The sequence below is a fragment of the Zonotrichia leucophrys genome, chromosome 1A (genome assembly GCF_028769735.1).
Source record: "Zonotrichia leucophrys gambelii isolate GWCS_2022_RI chromosome 1A, RI_Zleu_2.0, whole genome shotgun sequence".
NCBI classification, from domain to species: domain Eukaryota; kingdom Metazoa; phylum Chordata; class Aves; order Passeriformes; family Passerellidae; genus Zonotrichia; species Zonotrichia leucophrys.
Genome location: NC_088170.1, coordinates 41,175,368 through 41,201,232, shown reverse-complemented (window position 1 = coordinate 41,201,232; position 25,865 = coordinate 41,175,368). Strand labels below are relative to the sequence as shown.

Genomic DNA, 25,865 nt, shown 5'->3' with positions numbered 1-25,865 from the left:
AGACGGGATTAATACAATGGTTTTACAGGTGAGGAACTGAGGCACAGAGAGATTAAATGATTTGCACAGTGCCTTTCGGGGTGCTGAGTATTGCCTTTAATTCTCCTGAGTTCCACTGCCCTGCACTACCCCCACAACCAACTCTGAGTCTGCAGAAATCCTGTGCCTCGTCTGAACCACCCTTTGTATCACCAAGCCTTAGACATCCCACTTACATTCTCACTGTTAACATCTGCTTCACTGGGGCAGCCAAAGAGTTCCCGTCTCAGCAAATTCCCATCATATTCCAGGAATGTCAGGTAGAGGTTGCGGAAAAACTCCACATGCTTGTTTTTCACTCGCAGCTTCTTCGGTGAGTTCCAGTGAATCACCTCAGAGGGAAAAAAGAGAAAAGACATCCTGCTGTTAGAATACAGATTTGCTTTATCTGCTCTTTTTATGCGTGTTCAGTGTGCTGCCCTCTTAAAAACAGAAGAAAAAAACCCCCCAAACTACCCACACTTCCTTCTGTCTTTTTATAGGGAAAGCTTTGCTGTGTATTCCACAAGTAATTGTACACTCTGGAGGTGATGTGCTTGCAAACTCTTCTGTGGTATCACCTGCACATTCTCAACATACTCTATGTTGAGAACAGCACCATGTAAGTGCTTCCACAACTCTCATCATGGAGCTGATAGTTTGTGGACTCTGCTGAAGAAGACAGAATGACAAGGAACACAGTGATGTAGGTATTAAACATTAATCTCAGATTTCCACATGACTGTTTCTGCTAATGAAACTGATTCCCTGTTTCAGGCCAGGCAGCCTCTTTCCTAGTTAGATACTGAGAAGAAGCAGCTTGAAATTAATTCCCATACCCATTTAAATAGTTCAAAAAGGACTGAATTTAATCTAACTTCCTTTTTGCCATTGCTTAATTTAAACAAGACTGATCTCTGTTGGATTAACACAACACAGCAATGCAGTAGAACTTCTCACCCTCTGAGTTCCAATTTCTAGCAGATATTTATCCTCTGCTAATGGGAGATGACTGTGGCCTAGACTTAAACTCTAATGCTGGCATAAAGGGCCTGATCCTCATTTGCATTGAGGCAACTTTGCAATGCTGTCAGTGTGAATGGGAATAGGACCCTAAGGAAAAACCAAGAGGGAGTTGATACAGGCTTGCAGGAATGATTTCATTTTACAAGGCTATATTTTAGACGTAAGAAAGAAATCGCGGAATACTTTGTATTCAGTTTTATTCCTGTGACTTCTAAAGAGGTTAAAACCAGGAGTCTCCCTTCGGAATGTTTCCAAGCTCGAAGCTCTGGAAGTTCTCTGAATCCATTAAGTTAATTGTGTGAAGACACCGTGTCACTCACACACAGCACAGAGCTGCAGCACCACGGTCAGCTTTGCTCTGAACATCATGGCTCACGGAGGGACACGCCGAGCTGAGGCCCTGCACACACAGCAGGAGCAGCCTGGGGAAGATGAATGCAGCTCCCTTGGTGTCAGCAACACAGCTCCACAGGAACAGGAGTTCTCTGAAACCATGGTATTTGTTGCCCAGTGAGTGGACTGGATGAGGAAAGAACAGGACACAGCCTGAATTCTGCCTGGACTACAGCAAACAACAGGTCACTCCACTGAGAGTTTATACTGCCCTAAAAGCTATAGCACTCTATTCTACCCACCCAAAACCCACAAAACATCTGCTGATAAGAAAAGCTTTATCCATTACTGGGATTTCACTGCTAAGCCTTAGGATGTCAGAAAACCATACAACTCTTGAAGAAAAACATCTGTAGGGAAAGAAGATAATTTCAGATATTGGCAAATTGCTTTTCCCAGTTATAGGAGCACCTTAAATAAAGATTATGATGCATCCACACACTGCATGAATTTGGGAAATTATTTGGACCAACTTACTTGGTGTAGATATTTGTCCAAGGAATGCTACATTCTTTGCTGGTTTTACACTTGTCCTGATGTTCAGAAGCATAGCATAACTGTGCAGAAACATGTTGCTACATCATGTGATGAAAATACACCACATAAATGAAAAGAGCTTTGGGTAAGTAAGGGCATAAACTTAGGATAACGGACTTTTTCCACTGAAAAATGGATCATCAAAATCTCCTTTCTTTGAAAAGAACTTGACATATTTCCTCCATTGTATTTAACTGCAGCAAAAGGCATTAATGCTTGAAAAAAATCTCTGCAACTGAATCCTACCTCAGGGAAATGGGCACATGTAACAGAAGCACAGGGCTGAAGGAACCTAAAGAGCTATTTAACAGTTTTACAGGGTACCAGCATGCATTTTTACAAGCAGGCATAGAATGGAAACTGTCTGCTGGTAACTTGTACTTATTTAAGAGTGGATCAAAGAAAGCTAAGAAGCTGGCAAATGGGACAAAAATGCTTGCTAGAAAAATCTTTTGTGTGCTTTCCTTACTGCTCCTACTCTTCATGTGTTTCCTTTTGGATACTGTCGTGGTTTGAGAGGAAGTGAGTTTTTTGGGATGCTGTGGTCAAGCCAATAGGTGCTCAGATTTGAATATTGGCACCTGGTGTGGCCACTGGGGACATGGAACACAGGGGTTAAAAGCAGAAAACTCCCAGGAAAACCTCTCTTGGGTTCTGGTAGGGAAAGAATTCCAGCTGCTGGCTGGGCGGGGGCGGGGAAGCCATGTGGCCGGGTGAGGTGGGCCTGGGCCCTGAGGACGGAAGGGTGGAGGGGCACCAAGAGACATCGGGCAGCCACCCCCCCCTCCGCAGGAGAGACAGAGAGAGAGAAAGAGAGAGAGAGAGAGAGAGAGAGAGAGAGCGCCGGTGTCTGTGCCGGTGCCACCTTGAAATTTTATAGCAGGTTGGCTGAGGAGAAGGGGGGAATGCGGCGAGAAGGTGCCCAGCAAGGCAGCCGTGGAAGTTCTGCACAGGCAGAGCCTGAGATTTTTAACCCTTTTCTTGGATGATGGAAACCTTACAAATGCTAATCCTCCTGGAGCTGAATGAGAATAGAGATAGAGATGAGATAAGAGGAAATGAGCCACGAGGGAAGTGGAGAAGTATCTTAGGTGGGAGGAGATGATGGAGTGGCCTTTGGCTGGACTTTCTTGTATAGCCATGGACAGAACCACTTTTCCGGTGACACAGAGACTGCATTTGGGGGGAGGCAATGGCTCGGAGCCAAGAGAGTTCAGTGTTGTTATGTGAAGGAGTATGTGAACAGAGGTGACAGGTGAGGAGGGTGGTTGGTGCCCTCGATCTTCAGTGGAGGAGAAGATCTCTGTTCTTGAGACCCCTCAGCCCCAGGGGGTGAAATTTGCGGGGGACAGGTGTCCCAAAAGTGAGAGACTGGGCTCTTTTTGGAACTGGACAAAGCATCCTTAAAAGAAGCAGCTCTGGTCCATGTGCAGTGGTGAGAGCACTGGGCATGGAAAGAAGATGTCATGACAGCAAATGATCTCTAGGTGGTGCCATGAGTGACATAGAAACACACAAGGTTTCAACTGTGTTTCCTGGGGAAGCCTATGGCACAAGAGGGACTCCTCTCCTCTTGATGAACTGAGAATTGATTATCTGAAGGGTGGTGATGGACTGGAAGTTGGTGATATGAGGGATGGATGTATTAGAAATTTGGTGGGGAGAGGAGGAATGTTTTTGGAAGGTTTTCATTCTTTCTTTGTGTTTCTTTTTACATGTAGCTGTAGGTTAATAAAGTTTTCTCTTCTTTATTCCTAAGCTGAAGCCTACTTTGCTCTATTCCTGGTCACATCTCACAGCAGACACCAGGGAGAATGTACTTTCATGGGGGCACTGGCATTGTGCCAGCGTCAAACTGTGACAGATACTCACAAGCATCCTCATCTTCACAAGCATCCTAATGCTGCTGAGCACTCTGAGCACCCAGAGATCTGGGACCATGAACACAGACATGGCTAATGACAATAACCTCAGAAACTGTCACAGGTACTGCAGGAAATTCCCATCAATACACAGAGTGTGACATCACAGCCAGGCCTTTGCTGATGCCTCTGCCCAGTTTTGTGGGAGATGATTTCAAACCCAGACAACTGCAGTTGTCAGTGCAGAGGCTCTTTGCTGCTCTGCTTCAGGATCTGTTGTGTGCGTAAGCTGGCAAGTGTCAAGGGCTTAGCTGGTGGCTCAGATCTGATCAGATTTGAAATGTGTCAGGGTGCTGCATGTACTCTGATGTCAGGAGCCTGGAGTGAACTGAATGGAGCTGATGACTATCTAAACAAGCTGATTTTTTAATCAAAAAGGACAGCACATGCCAATGTGTGCTAATAGGATGTGCTAAAGAACACCAAGGAACTATCCAACCATCTGGATGACCTGAGGTAGAAAAACCACAAAACAGGTCTAGCAAAAAAGCAGGCTGCTTTTCAAATGTAACACAATTAGACAAATAGTATGTGATATACCAAAGCATAAAAAAGAACAGCAAGTTACAAAAAGCAATAAGACTTTTCACCTTGATATAAAACACTACATCCAAAGACCATATTCTTTTTTATGTCAGCCCACAAACTCACATTCAGTTCTGGCTGTCTGATATGGTCTATTGCACCATCAGCTACAGCAGAATTTGTGCAGGCCAAGACACTCTTGTAGACTGTCATGGGCATCAGTGAGGTATACAATAAAGATTGCACAGGTAAAGCTATGGCTACTGCATTAAAGACTTTATTGTGCACAACAGTAAATTGATTGGAGAAATAAAAAAGATCAGTTGGCAAGAGACTACAGGGAAATCAGAAGGAGAAAAAAACCCACTTTGTTTGAAGACTGTTATCTCCACATTAAAAAGAGAAAGTGAATCTAGAAACTGAGAATCTCATTACTCCAATATCCCTCTTCCAAGACTGAATAGCACCATAATACTGTGTTTATTTCTTCTTCTAGTTTCTAAGTTATTTCAAAGCAAAGGAAGTTGCATCTAGAAATATAAAATTCCACTGCCATTATCTGGGTAGACACCTCAGGAACAATGCTAGCCTTCAGGCTGACCTGCAGAGCCTTCCCACTCTTGATCACAGCCTCCTGAGGACTATGAGAAAATACACTTCCTTAATCTTCATTTAGCAATTTAAGTACTGAAAGATCAGAACTTTAAATTCCACATCTATTTAACACTTGGTTAGTTGTCATTAAGCAATGTGGCACTATCTACATTTCTGTTAATACCACACTAGTTAATCAGCAGCCATTACCACTCCCTGATTACACACAGCCAGCCTCCTGGAACACTTCCATACATTTGTGGCCTAAACCAGGCTAACTACACCCATAGTTCCCATTTATTCCCCAGGTTCTGACCCAAGGCACTCAGTGAATGACTCAGTGGGAGCCTCATGGACTGGCAGTGGGATCTGAGATGGGAGGGAAGAAAGGATGTTATATGCTGGAGGAGTCTAGGAAGGCTCAAAAACAGTTATCTGGATGGAAATACACTGAGAACAAAAATCCCAGCAAACTTCCTTACATTACCATCTGCATTTAGTCTCTGGGAAGATTAAATATTTCAAACACGATGTTCAAACCATGAAACAATAAACACGAATACATTATTTCTATAGGTACCTTTAACCATTTCTTCCCCTGAAGCGTTTTCTCTCTCAAAAAGAAGTATTTAGCCAAATGTTTCCTTAACCACAATCTCTTCCATTATTTCACCCAAAGAGACATCTTGATAATTTCTTGCTCTGCTTCAGCCCTTCCAGAATCAGAGAGCAAAGGATATCCTGTATAATTATATACCTGCTTTCCAGGCTGAAGGGCAAGAAATAAGAATAAATTAAGCTTAAATTTAAGCTTAAAGAAATTAATTTTTCCAAGGCACTGAACAGATATCCTTAATTAAGCCCATGAGCGCTTCACAGTTTAGGTAAACAAGTGGTATTTTGTAAACAGGAAGCTTTTCTGCTAAGAAACTGGACTCCTTACTTAGGCAACCAGACTCTTCTCATTGAATCAATAGGAGTTAAACATTTGGCCAATCTTCACAGTAAAGCCACCTATATATGTCACTTTAATGCCATCTCAATAGGCTTTTTTAGAAGCTTAAATATGACCCAAACCACAGTGCAAATATCCACCACATGTGTAACTTATGCCATGATTAGAAATGTCTGGAAACTTTATTTTTTAAAGTGTGTTTTATCAGAAATAAATGGTTTAATAAAAGAACCAATTTCTTCAGAAAGGTTCATATACTTCATAAGAATGCCATTACAGAGATTTTAATGTAATATTCTAAACCACCTAAGTGGAAGAGACTCGAGTTGGAGTAGCCAGCAACCCTAATTTGGATGTGGGACTCAAATCCCTGACCTGCCTAGTTTGGTGCCCATGGTCCCAGGGATTACTTTAGTCCCCTGCTTACTGCCACTGCTGTATGGCACTAAGCTGACAGACTGCCCCTGCCTTGTGCTTTTCAAAGGTCATTATTTGTCCTCTGAAGGATTCTTCAACTTCTTTTCCTTCAGCTCCTGTGCCAGTGTTTAATGAGAGGCCTCGTGCCTGCAAGAACACCCCTATAAAAAGCCCATGGTGCTTCCTGTGTAACAGGACAGAAACATCTGACTGGCTCCAATGTTCACTCAAAGGAGGGGTTTTGTTTAACCCTCTTGAGCCCTCACTCCTCTCACTGCAGCTCTTCCTGCGTTGGCATTAAAGGGTGCAAGGCTGCAGAATGCCAGAAGTGCTGCAGATTAGAGCAGAAGTGCTTGGACAGCATGGGGCAGCTCAGGGAGTGGAACACAAAGATGTGAAATGGGTCATGTCTGAGGCAGAGCTGAAATGATGTATTACAGTAATGGAAAAGAAGCTGTTTAAACTTCTGTAAGCAATATCACAAAGTCATCCTTGTGTGGAGGACATTCCCAGGGAGGACACAGCAAAACACAGAACACAAGTTCCCAATGAGGAATTTATAAAATTCATGATTTATCTATCTGCTGATTTAGTATCAGCTGTATTCAAAACCAGTTTGAAAAGCCATCAATAGGTTGTAAAGCATTTTTCAATGTTAAAAGTGTGTGTAAATTCTAATAATTTGATACATTCCTATTGAAGAGTCCAGCATCTGATTCCTGTGATTGTGAATTACCAGATTGTCTGCATGTAAATAGCATCTGTATCCTTGACAACCAGACTTTATGACTGACTCATTCAGTGAGGTCATGATTCATTGTCAGAGGTATCAAAATTCAGTACTTTCTTTCACAGTACTTTTCCTGCCATTAGGTTTGTGCCAAATCATAGTAACTGAGATTTCCTTACAGACAGGAACAAAGTACTGACCAAGAAGTAAGCAAAGGCAGGGACTAATCCAGCAAAAGCAATACATAAATGAACCTCAGATTCAGACCAATCCCCCGGGAAAAGGAAAAAAATCAGTAAAATGGATAGAGATGCAATTTAATGTGGTCTAAAAAGAGAAAAAGGTGATCAGAATCCTCTTCAGGCAATATGAAATATTCAGCTGCTCCCTAGGCCTTGCATAAATGTGAGCAAAGCAGCAAAGTGTCTGAACGCACATGCACACAGAGATCCCCGAACAGCCCTGGGGGTCCAAGCTTACTTGACACAATTCTGTGTATAAGAGATGACAAATCCTCAACTCCCATGGCCTTTGAGGCCAGATGGAATCAAATCAGCACCTTTTCAGTCTGACAGGAGGAATGCATTCTGTTTTGGGTGAAGAATCCTTGACTGGGTCAGCTTTACCTTTTGAATTTAAATCTTGTCCGGTTTTCGGCTGTTTGAAGGGCCTGGAAAGGCCCGGGGTGGCCTTGGGGCAGCCCGCGTATCAAAGGACGAGAAGAGGCTTCAGTTCTTCTTTCGGTCTCTGTGTTTATTAATTGTTTATCTAAAAGATTTTCTTTCGGCCCGACCGAGGTCTGCTCAGCAGCCAGCCATGAGCACACTCCCCTCCCCTCCGGACAGTCACCTATCTTTATACCCAAAGTTGCGTGTACAATATTTATCATTTTTCCCCAATACCTTTCACCCTTATTGCCCGGTGCACTTTTAGTAATGACCAATCCCAAAGTGCCACCATCACCACAGAAGATGGAGGAGAAGAAGAAGAAGAAGAAGGACAGGACACGCCCCAATTCCTCCATCTTACTTCTCTAAACCCCCCTGTACAGAAATCCTAAACCCTGTGTTTCACCCTCTAATTAACTAATCCCTTCACCATTCACCCCGGTGAAATCCTCCTATCCTCATACAAGTGTCGTCTCCTGTGTAGGATCAAAGTCCAGCCACCAGACACTTCTGGCAACATTCCAGGACTCCCGAGCCCCCCAGGGGTGGTCTCGGTGATTCGGCACCTCAGTCCTGAGGTGCTGAGATCCCACAAAATCTCTCCATTCACTTCCTTCTTTTCTATGCCATTCTTCTTTATCCTCCAGTGCAAACTTCAAAATCTGTCTTTCTTTCCCTCTTACCCTCAAGGTTTGTTTTACCTTGTTTCTCATTCCAGTCTTAGCATGCAATAAAGAATGTGCCAAATCTGTTGTGTTGTACCATTTATATTAAATGCCATGGAACTGATGAACTCGGGTGATTTTAAGAGTGAAATTTTTAACTTGGAGTAATGACATTTGTTAAGTTTTTGTGAGACTCAGATACCTAACCAGCTGGCTTCTTTACAGAACTAGAATTTTTATTATTTTCATAATGCAAATTCACAACTTTAATTGGTCTATGCCTTTTTTTTTTTAAATTGTATGAAGAATTTTAAACAGTGATGCCTGAGGGTCAGTTCTTTAACTGCTCAATATGGGAAAAGCTTTATTGAAACCATGGGGTTTTATGTGCACTAGATAAGGCTCTGAACTCTCTTTCAAGGCAAAGAATTTCAGCCCTAATTTAGTTTGTAGGGGATAATTTTAGTAGTGTGAATAAGTCCAGTTTAGCTGAAGAAATTGCTTATGTGTCTGCACCCCTTGTTGGGTTAAAATACTTCAGGCCAGAAAATCAGCGGAGAGCATAGCACATCTTAGACTTCACTGCCCATGCTGTAATGGAACTGACAGTGTGACACGATATACAGCAACAATGACCAAGCCTGAATTACAGCTGTAAAGATAAATTTGTTAATTGACAAGAAAGAAAGGATTTAATTTGTTTTTAAAATACTGTCAAATGCTTACTTGTAGGTGTTACATATGAGTTAGATGTCCCACACCTGAAGCAGATGAGTTAACACAGTCACTGGACTCAGAAGATCAGACATCTGCTCTGAGGTGAGCTCCAGCCTCCAAATCCACTCATAAAGATGACACTTTGGCTGCCTACATCCAGATGTACAGCAAGGTGTACATCTCAATCCCTGAAAGCACCTTACAGTTATCCTGCCTGCCCATCAGCTGCCTTGCCAAGAGGATATCTCCTGTAGATCTGTGTTTTATCTGCCACTCCTACATGGATACTGCAGAGTCCCTATGGTGATTCAAAACATGTTTAGGCAATGGAACCAAACTCTTGATCCTTGTTACCAGCTTCAGTATCTTTTCCTCATGTAAATGGTTGTGTCTTTACCTTGTGCTGAGTCCAATCTGAGTGTCTCAATAACATAAATTAATCTCAGCATCTAATTCACACCAAAATACTGTGATATGTCACAGGTGGGAGGTGTATTTTTCCGAAGTACATATTTTAGGAAACATTTTCCCTGTTACACATCTTTCTTTCTGTTTCAGGCCCTGCAATCACTGTCAAACATGATTCTCAACATGAATGCAGTACTAAAATCTCTATCAGTACTTTATTTCAAGGCATAAAACCATGATGCTTTTAAAGTGCCTCTGTTGATCCTGCCCTACAAACAGGTATTATAAACGATTTAGTGACTAGTGTACTGACAGTACAGTGATCTAACTTTAAAAGCTGTCCTTTAAGGATCACACCTGAATAGACAGTTGTGAATAATTTATATATGAAATTCAATCAATGATGGCCAGTTTTGACAGGTCATTTAACCCATGTAGAACTTTTGTCTCTTGGAAGCACATCTTTTGCAAGTGTGTTGAGAGTGATTGATTTTCTATATTCATCCTGCATCTGGTGCTCATATTGAACACTCCTGCTCTTACTCTACAAATTGCTACAAGGGAAAACTTTGTTAGATTTAGGATATATGCTGTACAAAGAGGGTGGCCAAACTCTGCAACATGGGGCCCAGGGAGCATGTGAAACCTCGGTGTTTGGAGACTCGACACTCATCTGTACAAGGTGCTGAGCAGCTGGGTCTATCTATGTTGGTCCTGCATTAAGTGGGGTTTGGATAGTCTCCAGAGAGCCCTTGCAACCTCTTCCATAGTTTTGTGCCTTTGGTTTTTTTTTAAACCTCATTTTCATTCTCATAACTTGAGTCCAAATATGCAAACCTTAACTGAATTCTAAAATCAGTCACTGATACCTAATATTTACTATGTTCTGATGCCACCAGTCTGCTCTGATGGAATCTACTGCTGCACAATCTTACTCTACACCTGGACAAAGCTCAATCAAGCTTCAATTCTGAACTCTGCATGCTACATTTGAATCTCTGAGTTCAGTCTTTCAAAATGGCCAGGACACAATTGATACTTACCATTCACTTACCCATATCTATTAAAATTCATCCTGCTTTAATACTCTACTTGTTAATAGTGAAAAATGTGCTAATAAAATCACACTATAGCTTCATTTAATTAAATCAATAGGTTTTTAATCAGTCTTCTTTTTTTCAGGACAAAACATGGAAAAATGAGTGGCAACATGACTGGGTAAAGTGTGTGCAAAGGCTAAATATGAAGCGAGTAAGGTCTTTACATTTCTCCTAATGCATTTCTAGCTAGGGTCTGCCCAATCCTCTCTGAATTTCACTCTGTTAAATGGTGTTCAGCAAAGAGTTTCAAGCTTGTCCAGTACAAAAAGGAAAGGTTTTGTCTTCTTTGTCTAGGAAGATCTAAGACCTGGGAAAGCAATAAGAATTCAGTAGTAAGCTGCACTGGCACAGGTGGCAGGTGCAAAATGTAAGAAGGCAAAGCACTTCTTTAACACCTTGCCAAACCCCAAAGCAGCATCTATATTTGAATTTTCTAATAGTAGTCAGAATGCACAAAACCAAAGTCACACTTCCTTTCCCCGTTTCGGTGTCTATATAAACCGTATGTGTTAGTTTCCCCCCTACTTAAGGCAGTTCATCTTTCTCTGGCAGCAGTCCTTCATTCTCTGTCCCAGAGGATACCTCCTGTGCAACATACCTTCAGGTCAGACACATCTCTGTAGCACTGCTCAGAACGGGTGTGATCAGAAAGCTGCACATTCCAGAAACATGGGAGCTGGTAGACAAGGAAGGGATTTTGTTTGATGACTGCATTGAAGATATCCTAGCAGAAAAAAAAAACCAGAGAAACATTTGGGTATGTTGTTTCTACTGTGTGAGGTGATCTCAACTCCTCCCCCAGCTGACTCTCCTTCTCCCCTCACAGGCAGAAATTCCATGGGGGTGAAAGGTGAAGTCTGTAAACCTTTCTCCATAATTCTGTTGCCTTGGAGGGCGCTGTTAATCTAAGGGGTGATGTATAGATCCACACAAGAGGAAAAAGCTCTCCTGACACACAGAGCTAAGGCACTCCAGCAAAATTTTCTAACATTCATCTTGTACTGCTGGCATGAGGTGTGGCTGCTGTTCTAGTCACCAGGGAGAGTAACAGGCAGTAAAGACACAGTGCTGCTGGCACTGAATACTGCACCACTTTTTAACAAAGGCCAGGAAAGTGAATCTGGCAGCTATGTTGCTTCAAGGTGAATTAGTAGACATGACTTTAGGTAGAACTTTATTGTTGCAACAAGTACCACAGGTACTTTATGGAGAAGGCATGGAGGACAGGTTGCAGAGCAGCCTACACCATGAGGGACAGAAAGTCTTGCCATAAGCAGTCATTCTGTTGGAGAAGTTAAAAGGACAATCTGAGGGTAAGGTATTAAGGGAAGACTCAAGCAGCCCTTCTCTGTTCTGCAAAATTCTGTCACATGCAGGTATTAGACAGCAACTCAGGACCTGACTCAAAACACTGTGAAATTGCAAGAATCTTTTAAATGAACCTCAGGATCACCCTGCAAAGATGCTGTACAGAGTGCACATCTCCACGAGAGCATGCTTCCTTTGTGGTGACTGGTCAGCAGCCAGAGGTAGCTCAGAAGGAGAACAAATATCTAAATATGATGCTGTATTGAGTTAACATGTTCAAGCTGATGAGCAAGAATAATTGGTTCAAGTCTAGTATTACATCCTGTTTCTGGATCTAAATTGAGAGTTGGCAAGAAGCACAAATTGAAAAACTGTATTTCTATGTTTAGGCACACTGTTTCTTCTCCAGGCCTCAGCCTCCTATCTGTGGCAGGGAGACAGCAGCACTTTTGTCTTTACAGGGCTGTTGTGGCAAGGAGTACATTAAAAGACATCTGGGACTCATCTGCCAGAAACAGTAAAGAAATCTCAGGAGAGTCTTAAAACTAAAATCTGATTAGACAATAACCAGTGGGAAAAGACACAGTTTATTTGGACTTCTGGTGCCTGGAGGGTTCTGTGTTAAAGAAGGGAGGACAGAAAAAGAAAGCTTAAAACCCCCTTTTGTCCCTCATATGAATCATCTGAGCAGAGGAGGTAAAAAGGTCAGTGTAGTAAGAGGAACCAAACCTTGTGACTAAATCTCCATTCTCTTCCACATTTTGCCCAGAATGATTCAACAGATGGTGACTACAGGCACAACAGCTTTCCCTTGCCTTTCCCCACATCTCATCCCCTCTCCCTTTCTTTCCTTCCTCAACCCATGGCTCAGTGGCTGTGCCCCAGTCCTGCAGTGTCCCGCTCACCTGGTCAGCCAGTGAAGTGGACAGCATGCTCATCAGCTCCCGCTCCGCCGTCAGTCTCCACATCTGCTCCCACTTCATCTTCCGCAATTTATCGAGGAGCAGCAAGATCACCCCTGAAGGGAAACACGGGGCAGAGATAAAGGGAACCCATGGTGTCACGTGCCAGCCAAGGCCCACCCTGCCCATGTGCTGATGCACCAGCTAAAACACAACATAAAGTTACCTGACACACCTGACTGCAACCCTTGAAACTTCTCTGAGGAACAAATTATCAATGCTGGTTGCAACCTAGACCTTGAGAAGGCCTGCCATTGAGGCACCAAGTGTGCACAGAACAGGATCCTCAAACTGGAAATTTTAAATTGGAAGAAAGATACCTCAGCATTCATTGTATTCCTCAGTTGCTTTTTGGCTGGCCAGAATTCCTAGTGTACAAGAAGGGAGAACAGCGGAAACAATGAAGCTGGATTGAAACCCCAGCAAAACCTTTCCTACAGTGTCTTAGAAAAATCTGCTTGAGAAATGAATTGGGAAAGGCTCAGATAAGAGTGCTGTCATGGGGAATGAATGCAGACTGAAGGACCACAAAGAAGGAGTACTGATAAACAGCAGGCTGACAGAAACCACCTAGTAAAATCAATGATGGGTTCTGTGTTGTTTCATATCTTCATTAGTGGAGGGAGGAAGTAAACAGAACAGTAATGACATCTGCAAATGACATTTAACAAGAGGCCTTACAAAAGAATATCACGGCAACTGTAGAGAACCATAGCAGCTACACAGAAGAATACGAAATGACAAAAAGCAGGCACAGGGAAATGCTGCCTCAGGAGTCCAAGTTGATAAAACTAAAAGTAATGAGAAAAAGAAAGGAAATGTAGTCTGAATGCTTAAGAAAAACTCTCCTAAAACCGCTGCAGTGAAATAAACTAAAAATGGCAGACAAACTACTTTATTTCACGAGTCTTTCAAATCAGACTATACCAGGATTAGAAAATGTGCCTGGAAAAGTGCTGCTCTGGATGGGAGAGGACATAGGTGTTCCAGTTGCTTCCTATATTTTGTTCCTATGACATGGAAAGTTTCTTTCTAGTAAAACCTGGCACTGCTATGAATAAAAAGAAAATCTCTCCTGGCAGTGCATTTTGTGGCCTATTTCAGTTGTGTTTTCCATTCAGTCCATCTGGTTCCCAAGGATGCTGGAACCCGTGCTGGAGGGATCCCCTTTCATCTTCAGTCAACCTTTCTGCTTCCAGCTGTTGGATTGGGAAGGGATGCATTGTCACAACATGCTACAGTTCATTTATGCCAGTGTGTTCGTCTTCTCTCCAGCATAAGGAAAGCCTATTTTGGAGCATGTAGTGTGCATGCATGAGCTTCTAAGAGAGCCATTATACATTGTCTGAAATTCTACATCAGTGTGAAACAGGTTCCTTGTGCTGCAGCAATAAACTGGGTGGGAGATCTCCTCTCCAGCAAAGGATTTTTTCCAGCTGGCAAGAACCGTCAGCTTTGCAGTTAAATGCAACTGAGAAGGTTTTTTATTAAGAAAAATAAAGAATAATGGTTAGATAACTGTAATAGAATAGTTTATAGACAATAGGCTGATTTTTCTTAATTTCTCTAAGCCTCCAGTCTGAGGAAGAAAAGGGGAAATATTTTAATATGTGCAGTATTCTCTTTTTTTTTTTTTGACTTCCACTCTCATCCTAGCAGCAGATTATGGCATTGCAGCTAACAAGATTATGCTGTCCTGAGGGGCTATCATGGTAGCAGCTGAGAGTAGAAGAGGCAGATGGAGTGAAAAAACTGGAATATATGTGAGAAAGGATGTACTAAATTATAATGCAATTATGGCTACTGAAAATATTCACAAAGTTTTACTGTTTCACCATCAAAACTAATTTCAATGTGATTTCTATTTCAATTCACCTGCAGGCTTGAGTTTAACACCTTTGTACAGTTTCTATTTAGGCTTTTAATTTACTGCTGCCAGAGAATACTTATAGCAAGTTTAAGAATTACTCATTAGTATTAGTGAGAATAAGATATTTCAACTAAGAGGAGAATTTAATACTATTCACTTAGTGTTACTGAGTCCAAAAGCAAAACAAAAGCATGTGTTTTGGGAACTTTTAAAACAGTTCACACAGAGGAAAAATTACTTTTTTCAGAACAGTGAATTTCAGGTTCTTGTCTATATTGTTGTGTTGCCAAAAGCAAACATAACAAATGAACTAACTTCAATCTACACAATTAGTTTGCAGGCAAAGTGTCTGAAATAAGGAAAGGAAAATATTTGCCTCAGGATTTGCTTCCCTCAGAGTCAAATTGAGTGAAATCTCAGACTAAATTCAAGATGACATACAGCTGAACATAAGGGGAAAAGGGACTCGCTCTCATCTGCTGTGCTGGGGGAAGAAGAAACTGGAGGAAAAACAAGAAATGAAAGGAATATTTTATTAACATCTGGCCCCAGGCAGCAGGACTTCTGATCTTTGAGAAGTGCAGCATCTTCCTGCCCTAACCTACCTGAGAAAAACAGAAGGAAAGCTTGGCAGCCAACAAAGAAAAAGAGAGAAGTGGCAACCCAAACATCTCATGAGTATTAAACAAATTATGATTAGCCACAGAGCACCCTATTTTCCTTCTCCTGAGGAAATAGTTCAGGCATATCCAGAGATGTAAATATCTCAAAGATCTAGGAGAAAAAGAATGCTTTATTACTAAATTTGTGGAAAACATCCTAGTCTTGTTATAACTTGAATGGCATTTCTCTCCTGCTGCTTGATGAGATTTTGCTTGAACTACCAAAATTTGACAGATTCTGAACTGCTCAAACAGGCAAACAAACAAGAAAGCAAACAAACAAACAAAGCAGTTTCTCAAAAATGTCATTTAAGGACACACAAAAAACCCAGCTCTAAAACCAAAATAAAAAAACTCCCCCTAAGCATGAAAAAAAAAAAATTGGTGAATAAATTGAATAAAACAGGACAATAAACCTGAATTAACATATTTGGATTAGAATGTTTCAGTTGGAAAACACTGCAAAATATTTTTGGTACATTTTAAAGCTTAATTTACTTGAAAATAAGTTTAATCTCAAAATTGATACAAATTAAAAATCTTATAGAAAATTATTACAAGATCGGAAAAGGAAAATAAATTTTCTATTTTGGGTCTAACCAATCTTTTGGAGTCACCTTTTCCATCCTTATCCCATTTTTTGATTCAATCTAAACCAACTTTTTTGTTCTTCCAATGTTTTCATTAATGGTTTCCAGAGATGCTTTAAGGCATGTCAGCAAATTTGTTCTTCTTTTTTGTTTGCTTTTGTTAATCTGCTCCAGAACAAAATATTTTATTTAATTTTTCTGAACAGTAAATTGAAAGTCTGCAGAAAGATCAGCCATTTCCCTTGGAATACTACCAAGCATCCCCACCTCTTGCTTCTGGAACAAAGACAACAGCTACTCCTGAAATTCAGAGAGGAACATATAGTAGAGCTGGAAGTAATAAACAACATTTTAAGACAAAACAGAATCACTTAGAGATGTTATAGTGAAACTGGACAAGCTTTCAAACTCAATCAATTTATTACAATGGGCCTTTCAAAGTGCCTGAAAAAAACACTCAGTGTTGTGGGGGAAGAAAATGTAACTCCTAAGAAATAATTTTCTGTAGGATCTTGCCTGTTCCTTTTGGGTGGAACAGGATGCCTTTGTGAGCCTTGAGGCAATGCCATCTTATATGAGTAGTACCTCAGAATCCATCCCTGTCAGGTTTTTAAAAATTCTTCTTGAAATCAGGCCTGCAATACTGAACCAGCCAGACAAATAACAAGCAGATATCATCATAATATCCAAAACAGACAGGTAAGACACGCTTCAAAATCTATCATAAAGCAATAGTGAGTTTTAAAAAAATTACTGGGATTTTGCCATAGCTAAGCAGCACACCAACACCAAACCGCTGAGTCTGAGAGAAATAATGAACTTACTGAGTCTGAGAGAAAACATGTTAAACAGGCCTGAAATTATGCAGATTTTGCAATAAATATCTGACCCAGACATTTAGGGCAGTAATTTACCATGTTTTGTGAATCAGATTTGGCACCCAAAATTTGAACTCTGTGTTAAGTGCTGTGGAAGAGCTGTGTAGCTCTGCTGTCCTAGGAGAGGCTCCATGATAGTGCTGATTGCTGAGTACTCTAGCAAATACTTGCAACTTCTTTTCATTCTCATTTATTGTACTTGAAGTCAATGGAAACTGTCCCAGTGTGCAGTGTTAGGGGTGTGACTATGGCTTTGCTGGTCAGGGCTCCAAGGACCAGTTTTGGTAAGGACTGCATTTGGAATCCACTGAGCCACAGCTCCACAGCACTGACTGCGGCCTCTCTTTTCCACCCACAGTGGAAAACAGCAAACAGAAAAACCTAAGTATATGGCTGTTAGGGATTAAAACATTAAATTAAAGTTAGAATTCCAAAACAAGCCACTGCACACGTTTTAAAATGTACATCTTTGTGTGGATGAAATTCACAGCATTTATCTCACTTGGTTTATGGACTATCTGTTGCTCATAATCTGACCAGCCATATCATTACTGTAATAAAGCCGTATTTTTCTATAGCTTTTAACATGATGTGACTGAAAGGACTTGTCATTCTAGCACATTTCTGGAGCATCCTGATACATTATTTAACTATGAATTTCATGCACCAGTCTTTTTTTCTCAAAAAAGCTTTTCACAATCTAAAATACCCAAACTAATAAAAAACTCACACGGATGTACAATGTGTTCATTGAGAATAAATGATGATCCACATTGGAACTTTTCTCTCAGAAAACTGAACAGGGCTGAGAAGCTGTTTTGAAAGGAAGTGAGCGTCCCTCCAGGCACGGTGACAGAATGCAATAGCCCTCGTTTTCTCTGCACATGTATTAAAAGTGAAAGTTGTCATAGAGGGCAATTTGAAATGTTGTGCAGTCACTCTGTTGGGAGGCTGGTTCCTCCTGAAGCATTATAAACATTTTGTTTACACTTCCTGATGACCATTTAATGAAATAGAAAACTTTTACTTTCTTTATTCTCTTCTTCCCAAGTATGCTACTTTTCCTTAGGCCAAATTAAGATGAATGTTTTACTCAAGCATATTTCTAACTTCTTATTATAGAGCTGCTCACTGTAGCTCAGAATGTCCCAGTTTTCTGATTCTTTACTGCTTAGATGCTATTCTTCCTGGGCAATGTGGAAGAAGATAAACATGTTTTCTATCTTCTATTTAATGACTTCCACTTCTGGGGGAATTTCTCCGACTTTCTTTAAGCCCCAAAGCTGCTACAGAGGAATTTCCTTGATTCCAGAGTCCAGAAGGTCTGGAGGAGAGGAAACACGAGCCATAAGACTTTTTGCAGGTCTATGGAGGAATACCTCTGCTACTTAGAGACCATCCTGCTCAGTAACGCTCTATCCTCTTATTTCCCAGAGTCTTGTGAGACGAACTAACAATTCCACAGGCCTTTCAGAGGTCAGCAAAGAAAAATCTTCTCTAGACCTGAAGAAACTGGCCTTCTCTCACACAGATCCCTAGCATATAAAACCCCAAGCAGTAAAAATTCACACACTTAGCAGCCCAAATTGCTGAAAAGATTCACCTAACATGGAAAACAACATGGCTGGAAAATAACAGAAATATTAGAAAAGTAAAAAATGGAAATTAGGGGTTATTCCCAGCTGCTGTACTTGTTTGGGCATCAAGGAAGACATTAAGGATAGTAACCTTTCTCAAAACCCTGTATCTTGAACCTTGTGCAAAGGGTTGTTGGAGACAAAAACCATCTGTGAAGAAGCTCCTTACATGGCTTTTTTTTTGTGATCCTTTGAATATATAGCACAGAGAAATTACATTTTAGAGCCAAAAAAGAAATATTCCAGGGAGTTCTCATTTGGTAAACTATGGAAATGGCTTCTAAGAAGGGAAAAAGCCCTGTAAGAGGCACATCATTAAAATCTCATAAAATGCAAAAGACTGGGAAAGTTTTTGCTGAGCACTTTTACACCTCAGAGAACACATTCTAACCTCAGACCTGCAAAGGGAGAGAGGAGGGAGGTTTCAGCCTTTATACACTGCATCACCATGGCAGTGGCCATAAGAAGTGGAGATCTGTCTCAAGGACATCTCACAGCACAGCCATGCACGAGGATGAGCTGACACATCTCTGCACGTGTCTGAAACACGTCATGAAGGTGCCGAAAGGGGCCACTAGCTAAAAGATGGCCAGGTACACATCTTATTATAAATTATTTTGAAATGTGAGATTTAAAATGAAAAGTGATACTGGGGGGGAGGGGTGTGAATGTCGAAAATTTTTACAAAGTTTTAAAGAACTTTTCTTCTCTTCAATACTAAAGCTGCAGTAAATTCTTACACACAAGATTAACTATGGCTTCATTTGCCTGTGTGCTTAGGTGGCTTCAACAGAAAAAAAACCTCCTGATTCAATATTTATTTAGGTGATAAAGTCAGAAAGGATAATTTTTCATTCTGGCATAACAGAGGTCATAGGATTTTTCAAAATCAGTTATGGGCCTACTAGAGCATAACTTCTAGAAAAAAAAATCAGTCTCTATTTAAAAATTTACAACAATGGACAGTCTACCACAAACTTTGATAAGTTATTCCAATGCGTAATTACCCTGATGCAGGGTGCTTCCCTTATTCTAATTTGAACATCTCTTTGAACCTTCAGTCATTTGATCTTGCTGAACCTTTGCTAAATTGGCAAGCCCTCTATTAAGAAATGTTATTTTCTCCTCTGAATATTAATAACCAAGGATCAAATTATCCTTTGACTTGCTCCCAGATAAGCTCCTGGAACCATTTTTCCAAACTTCATGGGAAATTTTCCAGTATCATTGCTGAATTTTGCAAATTTTTGAGTGGTCATCTTTGACCTGTGAAGCTTAGCCCTGGACAAGTATATTAAAACATATACAGTCCAAGAAGTGATGCCCAGCAGGCAGAGCACCAAAGCCCTTGTTGTAGTGTGTGTGCAGCTGGGGGTGAGCATGCTCTGCTCAGGGCCTGGCTCTGTCCTGAGCACGCCCTGCTGGCCACATCCATCCTGCACAGCACTTGTCTCTGAGGTCTGGTTATGCTCCTTCCGTTGTCAGACAGAATGATAATCCTGTTTGCATTTCTCAGTGTGGATGACATTATGAGAGAGCCATGTCACAGTTTTCTAGACTGCGGTGTTTTTAGCAAGGAACAGAGGGTCTGTGTTGTGTGTGCTGGAGAATGTCATCAGGGCATGTGAAATATTAAGGTTCTGATGCCACACTTGAGGATTAGAAAGAGGTGCCAAATGGAGCGTAGTCCTATCCATGCTACCTTCCAGAAATACTTCCTGAAGTGAACAATGAAAAAAATTCCACTAATTTTTTTTTTTTTTTAATGAAAGACAGTTTGGTTCCTGAGAAAGACAGGGTACAACTAATTTCTGTGTCCTGTGGATAAAGAGGGAGACAAAAGTGAAGAATGAACTGGGCAGCTAAGTTACCTGGCAGTGTAGACATCAGGTGTGACAGGAGTAAGAAGCCTCCATTCCATACAAAACAAATGCCTCTCCTGTACTCATACTTGAAATTACTCTACTTGTACATCCAATGATCACACAAAGTATTTTGTCAATCATAACAAACCTGGAGTTCATCCAATTACCCATCCTGGGTATGGATGATTGTCATGCATCTCTTAATTCTTCCTGAACATAGAATTCTTCATGTCAGAGCCTCAAAACACAGAATTGTGAGTGAGTGAGTGTCACAACTCTACAAAAAGCCAGAGGAACTGGACTTTGGGTGAGCTGTGCTGAAGAGGAATCACAGAATAATACAGATTGTACAGGGTTACTGTGAGGGAGGTCCAGTCATTGCATCTCGGTGTGCAGGCATGTTTCGAAAAAGGGATCACACAAAACTGGTTTTTATGGATAAAAACTGAGGAGGTTTGTTGAAATTTGCTGGCTATTTACCCCGTTGAAAGCAAGTATGTCTTCCAAAAGTAATTTATCTGAGACTCTCCACCAAAGAACCACCCACCTTTAAAAGAAAAAATAATCTGTTTCTTAATCCTTAGCTCTTGAAAATCAGCTTAAGTCTCTTTAATGCAAGAGTCAGGCATTTATATCAGATCTGGACCTTATCCATGATACTTATCTATGTTTTATTCTTCCACAGAAAGCAGCAAAAAGCGAATGGTAACAGAGACCACTGCTTTAAATTATGTTTGGCTTTTTGGTTTTGATCCTCTCAGAGGCATCATATTCAATAGGGGTCAAAATACCAACAATTTTACAAGGTTTCCACCTGGGACTATGTGAAGAGGAAAAATGCACCCTGTACAGGTGCTAATTATTTTGGTTGGCTTTTAATCTTAACAGTATCTGCCTTATACTTTCCATCACGGTGGAGAAGAGCTTGCAAAAGCAGTTTCTAATATTAAGAGTAGTCCACAAGGCTAATTGTAACAATGGGCACAGTGAGCAAGAACCTGTCAGCTTTTCTGGGTCTGGTGTTCACTCAACACCTGACCAACAAAGGAGGAGATGTGGTTCAGGGCTGAATGACCTGAAAGGTATTTCTTTCTATTTCTATAGGATGACAAAGAGGTTTGGAGTTTCATATTCAGGTAAAAGCAGAAAACTTCCTCCTGCCTCCCCCCCCTCCCCTTAATGGGCAGTTTATTGACTGAGTGAGATTCAGGAGGAATAGAACATTCTAAGAAATGGATTAGGGGAATGAAAGCAGCAGCACACAATGAACAAGCCTGGAAATTAACTGCAGCATTTAAAAAAAAAAGCCCAGGAAACATAATCCTTCCTGCACAACCACTTATTTTCTAGTAACAGAGAGAAGGATTAGGTTCCCAACAGAAATACAGGGATTTGCTTAAGGAGCTGTTTATCATGCTCATATAACCAAACTGAGGTACAGTTTGGGTAAGGAGATTGCAAAGTTGGACTGCCAAGCTTGGAGGGTTGTGTTCAGCAATAAAGCACCCAGGTGGTGGCCAGTTACAGAGGGCATTCCACAGGAGCTGGTACTGAGCCTGATACTGTTAAGCATTCAGGATAATGATCTGGAAATGGAACAGAATGTGTCCTAGGCAATGTAACACATGACACCACATGGTGGGCTGTGGCCCAATTCCCTGGGGATGGGCAGCTACACAGGGTCCTTGGCTGGACAAGTGGGTAAAAGAAAGCTCCTAAAATTCAACAGAAAGTCCTGAAAAGGACTATTTCTGAATGGAGAGTACATGCTGGAGGTCAGGTGGATAGAAAGGAGATTTCCAGGAGAAGTTCTAAGGGATTGGGTGGACAGCAAGTTGAACATGAGCCAGCAGTGTGACCTTGGGGCAATATTCCATATGTTGAGCTAGATCAGCCCTCAGGTCATGGGAGGTGATACCACTCTTGGCTCAGCACATTTAAGACACATGTGAAGCACTGTTTTGGATTCCTCAGTCAAATAAATACCCTGATACGCTGAAGTAAATCCATCAGAGAGCAACTCAAATGGTCATAGGCCTGGCACGCATAAGGATAAGCTGGGAGAACTGGCCTTCTTCAGCCTGGGGAAGAGAAGACTGAGGGATCTCCTGTTGCTTTCTAAAACTACTTAATGGAACAATAATTTTCTAACAGATGCACAGAGACAGAATGAGAGATAATAGTCACATACTGCAGGAAAAGAAAATCTAATTACATAATATGAATTTTTACTTTTATTTTTCACTGAATAGAAAAATAGTGGCTAAATACAGGAACAGGCTGCTCTGAGAGGTATCCATGAAGACACTTGAAACTCAGCTGGAAAAGGCCCTGAGCAACCTGAGCTGATTTTCAATGGGAAGAGTACCAAAAGACTTTGGGAGATCTTTTCTGATCTAAATTGCCTATAATTCAAGAATTCTACTTGGGGAAAACTTCTCTTTTCACTGTCTGTGACTTTCTTGAGTACAACTGTATAGAGATGATCTGCATTTGGAGTGTACTGCAGCACTCCTTCCTCCTCTGAGCTCACTTTGACAAAGACTGGTGCAGAAGGGAAGGCAGAGGAGCTACAGCACGAGCAATTAAAGCCAGGACATGGCTGAACATAAAGACAAAACAATGAGGAAAGGCAAGAAATGAGCTGCTTCTTCTGAGATTTGTGTGTAATCCACAAGATTTGCAGATTCTTCTCTTTTGAAGTCTCTTGGTATTTTTTTAAAGAGGAAAGGTTTGTCCTGAACTTAGTTTGCCCAAACACAAAATGCTAGGTTGCCCTAGCACCTAAGAGATCCTAAGAGGATCCAACTATGACCAAATCCAACTGGTTTTGTTAGCACACTATTAGTGGAATGACTTTGACACGCGGTAGAAAGACATCTTAGTCTCTCTGCTCCTTTCTGTGACAAGCTCCCTATTAAGAGTCCAAAGATGGAGTCCAACTGTGATGCCTCTTTTCTTTGTTTCGGGACTGTGGCTAAAACTGCTGCCTCTGTCTCTACAGAAAGGAACTGTCTTTCCACAATCACTTTTATGAGCACAATGAGAACCTGGAAAGTGAACTTGCACTTCAGAAGAAAACGTACTGGTTTTACTATCACTATGCATTTGTCTGGGCTTCTCCCATCATATAATAGAAGGTTTTGTTCTCACTGTAGACACCTCAATGCCTTTACTAAGCTTTTATGTGCAAGTCTTTCATCCAAATTTAACCTGCTAATCATTGTCCCTCTACAATAAAGAGGGCACTTCAGACTGCTGGACAACATAATTACTGATCAAGGTATGTATGTTCACATAAAGAACTGCCTTGATCAAGCTAAAAATAAAACACTTCAAAATGATTTTTTAAATCATTACATTGGAATGGTACATCTAAATGCCTGATTTATGTACATTACATGGAGAACTTTACAGTATGGACTCAGGTCAGATCAATAAAACTCCCAAAACAAAGACAGTTTAATCAACTAAAAAGAAATAAATTTTATTTACTCCTATACAACTAGAATCTGGTATAGACTGTCAAAATGCCATCTTTTTTAATCACAGGTTTCCTACAAGATAAATGTTTTCAGTGTTTCAAAACAAGTCTGGTGGTGTTTTTTAGATACAGTTTTTGCAGGGGCTGAGACATGAAATTGCTAAGGAGTAGAGGAGGTATCTGAGAGAATGCCATGAACAGTAGACTAAGTCAGCCACAGTAATGCCTTTACTACATGGATAGGCCTCTCAAACTAGAGACCTCATTTTCAAAATCAAAGACATACTGACCCTCATTTCAGAAATGTCAAACATGCTGTAAACAAGTTCTCAGTACATCACATGCTTTAGAAAGTGCATGAGAAAGACCTGAAATGAAGATATTCTTTGAGGATAGTCAGCTTTAAGATAGTTTATTTTTAAGTGCAAGCTACAGATTATAGACAACAAAGATAGGCATGTGGTCATCAAAAAGCAGAATTATTGCTTTAGCGTCCCACCTTTGACACAAACAGACTGATATTTCCTGTTGAGACTAAAAGCAACGAGAGGCTGGCATTCCTAAACTGCTACCTGGACAATGTGCACAGTATTTGTACTTCGAAGGCACCTTTACATGTATGAAGCTCATGTGTATCACCATGCTTTGCATTGAGAACAGTATTTACTGAGTAAACTCATGGTGTCTTAAAAGAAGAAAAATCTAATCCAAAAAACTGGCACAGTGTGAACCTAAGTAGATGAAGAAAGTGCTGCTTTTTGACTTGTCATTGGTTTTTTAATCATTAAAATACATTTTTCATCTGTTTGCAAAGGCTCCAAAGGTACTTTGACCCAACCCTAATGACAGCTCTTCTGTTACCACACATGACTTATGTTCGGATTAATGGCAGACAGGAATATTGCAATGGCGTTAGAGGGGGCATGGCTAGGCTTGGTCAGGCCACCATGGTGGGTTTAAAAGGTTCTATAAACCATGACTTTTCTGACTTCTTCATTCACTAAGACAATTTGACAGCATCCTCCTCTCCCAAGCAGCCAACATACTTGAGTACAATTACCACAATGTCATGAGCAGAAGCCTGTGGAGCTTGGTGGAAAGCTGCTACTAGGTTTCTGAAGCAGGACCACAGGCAGTGCCATGACTACCAACAGCCCACTCTGCACTGCTTCCCAGTCATTTGTTTTCTGCACTGAAGATGCACAACATCATCATGAAGGAGCACAAGATGTGATCCAGGCTTATTTCATATAAACAGTCTGTTCTATGCTTGTCTTTCACCATTCAAATTTGTTAAATATAATGCAAAAATGACGTAACATATGCTTTCAATTTCCAATTCCACTGGTTCTTTTTTTCAGGGAAACAATAAAGAAGAGAGATTAATTCTAGCACTCTTCCAGTCATTACAAACACAGGAGTAATAAAGGCACAGTACACATGTAGCCTAGTAATCGTTAGGTGCTAGCCATTCCCTTCTGTTCCCAATCCACAAATCTGGTAATGTCACATTTCCCAGTGTGGGAGTATGAATTCTCAGCTCAAGCTGTTGAGACACATCCTTATAGTTTCTGGTGGCTCCACTGAGCCAGTGCATTTCAGTTGAGCCTCAAATCTTCAGTGTGGGCTTCTGTAGTCGAGGAGTCTGAAATCCCCAGGGCCAAAGTTTTTTAAAATTACCCCCAGCACCCAAATTATAGATTTATCCCAAAGCTCCATTTGGCAGGCATGGGGTCCATTCTCAGCTGAGGGAAGTTGGCTCTGTTGCACTAAAGCCAGAGAAGCCAGGGGTGAATCACCCCCCTGAAGGAGTGGTCAGAAGACTTAACAGTCACCAGAGACTGCTTTTAAAAGCTATTCTCCACCATGATGGAAAGTACAAGATAGACAAAAAGTACTAAAAAATACTAAAAGCTTTTATGTTAGAATTTCTT

At 41.0% G+C, this 25,865-nt stretch overlaps 1 protein-coding gene across 2 annotated transcripts in view; it reads right to left on the bottom strand.

Annotated features, from left to right (window-relative positions):
• The window catches only part of LARGE1 (LARGE xylosyl- and glucuronyltransferase 1), a 276,230-nt gene that overhangs the window by 34,217 nt on the left and 216,148 nt on the right, over nucleotides 1-25,865 (bottom strand). For both annotated transcript variants that reach the window (XM_064702500.1, XM_064702499.1), the window contains 3 exons: nucleotides 12,889-13,001; nucleotides 11,274-11,399; nucleotides 216-371 (listed from right to left, as the gene is read on the bottom strand). In XM_064702500.1, the coding sequence (XP_064558570.1) occupies nucleotides 216-371; nucleotides 11,274-11,399; nucleotides 12,889-13,001 (395 nt within the window). The remainder of the gene's footprint in view (nucleotides 1-215; nucleotides 372-11,273; nucleotides 11,400-12,888; nucleotides 13,002-25,865) is intronic.